The 7,074-nt window shown below is 52.5% G+C and overlaps 1 protein-coding gene across 2 annotated transcripts in view; it reads left to right on the top strand.

The window, feature by feature from the left end:
• Nucleotides 1-7,074, top strand: part of Slc45a1 (solute carrier family 45 member 1) — a 23,624-nt gene that overhangs the window by 13,821 nt on the left and 2,729 nt on the right. For both annotated transcript variants that reach the window (XM_029475797.1, XM_021160669.1), the window contains exons 5-7: nt 422-1,158; nt 4,145-4,298; nt 5,686-5,862. In XM_029475797.1, the coding sequence (XP_029331657.1) occupies nt 422-1,158; nt 4,145-4,298; nt 5,686-5,862 (1,068 nt within the window). The remainder of the gene's footprint in view (nt 1-421; nt 1,159-4,144; nt 4,299-5,685; nt 5,863-7,074) is intronic.

Genomic DNA, 7,074 nt, shown 5'->3' with positions numbered 1-7,074 from the left:
GAGGAGGAGGAGGAGGAGGAGGAGGAGGAGGTCTTGGTGTGTTTATGCTAAATCGATGGAGTAGTTGGGTCCAAACAGCACCTTCCATAATTCTGACAGTTCCTTTCTAGCCAAAGGACAAGAGGGCGCTCCCTGCCCTGGAGCCAAGCGCCAAGGTTAACGTGGAGAAGAGAGAAGTCAGTTGGTCCTGGGAAGCATGTTAGGAATAACGTGGGAGACTGGGGGAGCAGCTGCCCTTACATTTTCTGGGGTGTAGGTGGGACATATGCTTCATGAGTCCTTGGAGTGGACTTTGCTACTTATGACCTTCTAAGGAATGGCGGCTCCACCTTTGTGCGGCGGGGGGGGGGGGGGGGGGGGGGGGGGCGGCGCTCCTTGCCTGTCTGGGTAGGAGAGAACTACATCCCTTTTCTCTCCACAGGTCTTGGAGGCGGGTTTGGCTATGTGGTCGGAGGCATCCATTGGGACAAGACCAGCTTCGGGAGGGCCCTGGGGGGCCAGCTCCGTGTCATCTATGTCTTCACCGCCATAACCCTGAGTGTCACCACCGTGCTCACCCTGATTAGCATCCCCGAGAGGCCCCTTCGGCCCCTGGGAGAGAAGAGGACAGCTATGAAGAGCCCAAGCCTCCCATTGCCCCCCTCCCCACCTGTCCTGTTGGAGGAGGGGGCTGGTGACGCCCTGCCCTCGACTACAGCCACCAGCCTGTACGCCAGCTTCTCCAGCCCCATCTCGCCACCCAGCCCGCTCACCCCCAAGTATGGCAGCTTCATCAGCAGGGACAGCTCCCTCACAGGCATCAATGAGTTCGCATCATCCTTTGGCACCTCCAACATAGACAGCGTGCTCATTGACTGTTTCACAGCGGGCCATGACAATTACTTGGCTCTCCCCAGCAGTGTCCCAAGGCAGGCCATCAGTGTCAGCTTTCCCCGGGCCCCCGATGGCTTCTACTGCCAGGAGAGGGGGCTGGAGAGGAGAGAGGGACCCCTCACCTTGGGCTCGGATGGAGATGTGCTAAGAGTAGGTTCTCTGGACACCTCTAAGCCACGCGCCTCGGGGATCCTGAAGAGGCCCCAGACCTTGGCTCTCCCAGATGTGGCTGGAGGAAATGGCCCTGAAACCAGCAGAAGAAGGAACGTGACCTTCAGCCAACAGGTAAAAGCAAATAAATGTCCAGGGGGTGGGGGTGGGGGAACAAGGATCCGGTGGTCCCTGGCAGGACTAGAGAACAGACTCTAGTCCTAGAGAGAGTCAACTAGACAGCTCATTTTAATGGGGGAAACAAAGGCTATTTTAAACCTTGGGGGAGGGGTGAGTAGGGACTTTCAGGGTGAATATACACCATTGACCAGGGCTAGGGTGCTGGTGATGCCTCATTTGCATAAGGAGGAAGTCCAGGTGCTGCTGGACAGGGCCTTAAAAGGGGAAAGGAAATTTATCCTGGCTACCCGGCTATGTGACCTCTTCCAGTGGGGACAAAGGTTAGGGCCCAGGGCTCCATGTGTTAGACACATAAGCCTGGGGAGCAGTCCTACTCCTGCCGATCTCAGGCAGATGAGATTTTAGGGTTTGGACACACCTCGACCCCTCTCTTGCTCCAGGCCTGCTCCCCCCCACTCCAAAGCTCTCCAGCCCCACAGCTGCCTACTTGGGCCCTGTGAATATGGTGCCAACATATCTGAGCCTTGAAGGAAGGTGTAACAGCATGGCAGGCTGCATTGTCTCTGGGACCTCGCCAGTGTGAGCAGTCGCTCCTACTCATGTCTGACACTAGCTGACCCTGAAGGGCTGCACACTCTGCAGAGGGACAGGACCTTCCAGAAGGCTGCATGAAATGCCTTTAGTATGTGTCAGACTGGCCATGAGGCTATGGCTGCTACTGGAGGTGACTTTCAGAGCCTCAGCTGGTCCAGAGCTTGCCTTGAAAGTAAAAGATGGGTGAGAGAGTACATGAGGAGCCACACCCGAGGGTATCCTCTGGCCTCTACACATACATACGTGCACCAGTATCCATGTGTGCGCATGCTCACACAGAGACAGACAGACAGACAGATGGATAAGAGAGAGAACAGCACCCATCACCCGGAGGAGGAGGCTCTTATTGTCTATGTGCTTTTGGTCTCAGGGCCCTCACAGGAAGACAGAGATTGGGAACGCAGGGTTTCTAGGCCACAGACCCATGAAGCATCTAACCTGCACAGGGAGGTTGTTCTGGAGCCAGGAAGAATGGAGCATAACCCAGTGAGACACTCTGCTCAGGCCAAAGATGCACCTGCCTGGCTGAGCCAGGTCTCCTGCCTCTCCTGGAGGGAGGGTTTGCAGTGAGCACTGCTCCTCCTGGGGAGGAGTGTCCAAGTCGCCAGGGTGTTCAGCCTGTTGTTTCTAGGAGCAGCATTTCCTAACCGCACAAATCAAGGGCTTGTCGTCTTCATTTTCATGACATTCAAGTAGCTTCTCTGGCCCTTTGTCAGCTGGAGTGGACTATTTCACAAAACTCAGGGCGCTCCCATCAATCCCCCTTTGTCAACTGGAGTGGACTATTTCACAAAACTCAGGGCGCTCCCATCATCCCCCTTTTCTTATTCCTTCCCAGCTTCCATTCTGTCAACAGTGTGGTTTGGGGATAAGTTCCTTGAAAATAGTAAAAACTGGGCTGGAGAGACAGCTTAGCAGTTGAGATTGAGAGCATTGGCTGCTCTTTCTGAGGACCGGGGTTCGGTTCCCAGCAGCGACATGGTGGCTCACAATTGTCTGTAATTCCAATTCCAGGGAATATAATGCTCTAACACAGACATATGGGCAGGCAGAACACCAATGCATAGATAGATAGATAGATAGATAGATAGATAGATAGATAGATAGATAGATGATAGATAGATAGATAGATAGATAGACAGATGAAGGAAAATAGTTAATATTGTGGGCAAAAGGCGGGCTGTACCTCGGTTGGTAGACAGTTCCAATTCATTTTTCAGTTTTTGGCTCCCCAATCACAGGGTGGGTGGTGCATGTGTGTAACCCCAGCACATGGGAGCTTTACAAGACCGTGGGTTTTGTTTTGTTTTTTTTCTTTTTCTTTTTGTTGTGTTTTAAGTTAAGTTAAATATGAGCATGTTCACGTTAAGGTTACCTGGGGTTTTAGCTGTCCTTCTGCCACGGCTGTGATAACAACCTCGTTGGTATGGCTGCTCTGGGATCCAGGACTACAGACTTCCTATTTCCTTTTTCACTGTGCCTCCCTCCCCTGGTCAGAGCACCCCTTCCTTCCCCTCCCCCTCCTCCTCCTCCTCCTCCAAACAGCTCAGTGCTGGCATTAATTCCCACTGGAGTCTGTGCCTCCAGTCCAGGCAAGGCACTGGGGAGCAGAACCTCATTTCCGAAAGGCTGGCAGCTATGCCAGTGGCCTGTGGTGCCCATCAAATGCTGGGCCTCTCCTTTCATTCTGCTGATAGTGGGGTGCCTGCGCTCAGGAGGAACCCCTTTGAGGGATGAGGTGTCCTCTGACGTGGCTGGCTGGCCTCCATGTGGCAGGAGAGCCACCCGTGCAGAGAGACTTTGTGCTGGCTGAAGTAAGTCATCACAGCCTTCCCTCATGGGAAAAACGGTGAGGGCTGGCTGAGCTAAAGCTGGTCTGCATGTCACATGTGTGTGCATGTACACCCGTGTGCACATATATGTGGAGGTCAGAGGTCAACTTTGGCCTGCTTCAGATACCATCCTCCTTGCTTTCTTGAGGCAGGGTCTCTCGGTGGCCTGTGACTTGCTGAGTAGGCTAGGCTAGCTGACCAGCAAGACCGGGGGTCTGTCTCTGCCTCCTCAGTGCGGGGTTGCAAATATGGGTTTGGTTCCTTTTCAACCTAGGTTCTGAGGCTGCGACTCATGTCTCATATCTTCACGGCAAGCATTTACCAGCTGTCCCTCTCCAATGACCTGTATTTATTTTATCTACTTTATGTGTTGTAGCTTCCTTCCTCTGTGTGCATGTCCAGTCTTTCTCTCTCTCTCTCTCTCACCTACTTTCTCTCATACACACATACCATGCACATATAACACATACATACAATACATACATACCCTGTCACACACCTCCGTGGGATGTGGGCCTAACGGCTCTGACTTGGTGTCTGTGGCTCTGTTACAGGTCGCGAACATTCTCCTGAATGGTGTGAAATATGAGAGCGAGCTGACAGGCTCCAGCGAGCAGTCGGAGCAGCCGCTGTCTCTGCGGCATCTCTGTTCCACCATCTACAATATGCCCAAGGCGCTGCGCAATCTCTGTGTCAATCACTTTCTGGGTGAGCCATGGTGCCCTGGTCTGCGATGGGGGTGCAGCCAGGGTGCTGTGTGTGCTGAGTGTGGACACAGAGCCCCGTGCGTGTCTCGGGGCTCTTCCTTAGTCTCCCAGGCAAGAGCAAGGGTGGAGTGTGGGCCTGGCTGCTGCCCTGGGGGCTCTGCTCCAGGTTAAGCAACGAATCCCTCCCTCTTCCTGGAATATCGTCGCTGCATCACTGCTTGTGGATGCATGCAGACCTCCCGTTGACCCGCAGACCTGATGGCGCTCTTAGAGCACCAGGGCTTGGTGCTCTAGTGACCGCTGAAACGCCTCAACTTGGCTTTTATTCACTTGCCGTTGAGTTGTTGAAGGTCTGGGGACAATAGGAGTTGGTGTTGGGCCAGCACAGGCAAGACTTAAAAACAGTCTAAACCTTTCCCACGGTGATCTTGCAGGGTGTCTCAGATAAGCCAAAATCATGGATGGCGCCCAAAACCTAGGTGACAGGTGTTTAGCTGAGCACAGCTTATGCCAACAAAAGCTAAGATAGGGACACAGGTGTCCGGTTCAGGGGAAGGGTAAAGCGCGTTGGGATGTATCTGTATTTGGATGCATTTTGCTGCCATGGAAATGAGTTTATACTACTCGATGGGCTAGGGACATAGCTCAGTTGGTAGAGTGCTTACATGGATTCTATTGCCAGCACTGCCTAAATCAGGTATGCCCAGAGTCCCAGTGCTCAGGCGTGGAGGCAGGCAGGGGGAGCACAAGTTTAAGGTCATTTTTGGTTATATAGCAAGTTCCAGGCCCTCATGTAACTTAAGACCCTGCCTCAAAATTAAATGATAATAATAGAAGGTGGGAGGTGGGTACAGTGCTTGCCACACAACATGGGGACCCGAGTCTGGCTCACCACCACCACCACCATGATCATCAAAAGCAGCTGGACAGGGCAGCACACATCTGTAATGTCAGCACTGGTAAGATGGTGGCTCACAACCATATCTGTAATGGGATCCAGTGCCCTCATCTGGTGTGTCTGAAGTGAGCGACTGGGTACTCACAAACATAAATAAATTTTTTATTAAAAAAAAAAAAAGAAGAAAAGAAAAAAAGAAAAAAATAACAAATTCCTATAGTTCTGGAAACCAAATTTCTCTCATTATGGAAACTGTCACAGGTCAGCCAAAACGGAGGCACTAGACAAAGGTCTGTGGCCCTGGCTAACGTGGCCCAGGCTGGCCTCGAACTCCTGACCTCCATACTCTCACTTTCTAAGTGCTGAAACCACAGGTGTGAGCCACCAAGCCTAAACTTCTCATATTACTTTCTGGCTACTGAGAGTAGCAGAAGGGTGGGCGGGACCACAGCCTTGGTGGCCACAGGTCACAGCCTCTGTCTTCCTCCAGGGTGGCTCTCATTTGAGGGCATGCTGCTCTTTTACACGGACTTCATGGGCGAGGTGGTGTTCCAGGGAGACCCGAAGGCACCGCACACGTCGGAAGCGTATCAGAAGTACAACAGTGGTGTCACCATGGGCTGCTGGGGCATGTGCATCTATGCCTTCAGTGCAGCCTTCTACTCAGGTACCTGCTGTCTGCTGCATGCATGCTTCCTAGTGACTGACCAAGAGGTCGCATCTGTAACCCGACTATCATTTGTTCAAGTCCCTAGCTACTGCTGGGCCTACCAGCTGTGCTGACTGGACCCAGGGTAGATACCTGTGTCAGGCCTCCAAAGAGGAGGCATCCTGAAAGGGACATGACTAGACTGGTACAGACCATGGGTTTACACACACACACACACACACACACACACACACACACACACGAGCAAAGTGGGAGCTGGGGCAAACCATGGGGCCATATACAGGCTGGTCTGTGGCTGCTAACTCCATTCTTTGTTCAAGGCTTTGTAGAACAGTAGGGCCAGAGGAGGCCTGGGAAGGAGGCAGGCAACCATGGAGAAGCAACCATCAGTCACGGTGAGGTGGGGGGCAGGAGGAAGCAAGAGCGTTGAGTGCAGGGTGGCCAGAGTCTGCAGCCTGAGTTGACCACGAGGGCATGCTCCTGGCTAACCCCGGGGGGCCATGCTTAGTCCATCCAGGACAGTCCCCCTGAGGCAGGGCTGACAGTGGGAATCTCCAGCCTTCTGGGATCTTAGGGTGAAAGGCCAGGCAGCAGATATGTCCAGAGGCCAAGGTGACTCTATTGACATTTCTCAGCAGTGCTCCCTGGTCCCAAGTCTGTGGTGACATTAAAGAGGGGAATTGGCATGGAGTGCATACGTCACAGAGTCCTCATGTACCACGCAAACAAGCAAACGAAAGCTTCTTTATTTGTTGTTTTCTTTCTTTAAAGTCATTTAAAAATACAAAGCAGCTCCGCCTGGAGAGATGGCTCAGTGGTTAAGAGCACCGACTGCTCTTCTGAAGGTCTTGAGTTCAATTCCCAGCAACCACATGGTGACTCACAACCATCTGTAATGGGATCCGATGCTCTCTTCTGGTGTGTCTGAAGACAGCATCAGTGCACTCATATACATAAAACAGATAAATCTTAAAACAAAATAAAACAAAACAAAACACAAACCACAGCGGCTGGGACGGATCAGTGGGTAAAGACCCTTGCCAAGCCTGATGGCTTGGGTTAGGTCCCTGGAGCTCACAGAGAGGAAAAAAAAAACTGACTTCAAGCTGGGCGTGGTGGCGTATGCCTTTAATCCCAGCACTCGGGAGGCAGAGGCAGGCAGATTTCTGAGTTCAAGGCCAGCCTGGTCTACAAAGTGAGTTCCAGGAC

Source organism: Mus caroli, chromosome 4 (assembly GCF_900094665.2).
Source record: "Mus caroli chromosome 4, CAROLI_EIJ_v1.1, whole genome shotgun sequence".
NCBI lineage: Eukaryota > Metazoa > Chordata > Mammalia > Rodentia > Muridae > Mus > Mus caroli.
Note: the sequence above shows the minus strand (reverse complement) of the source record. Positions and strands in the feature narration are given on the sequence as shown.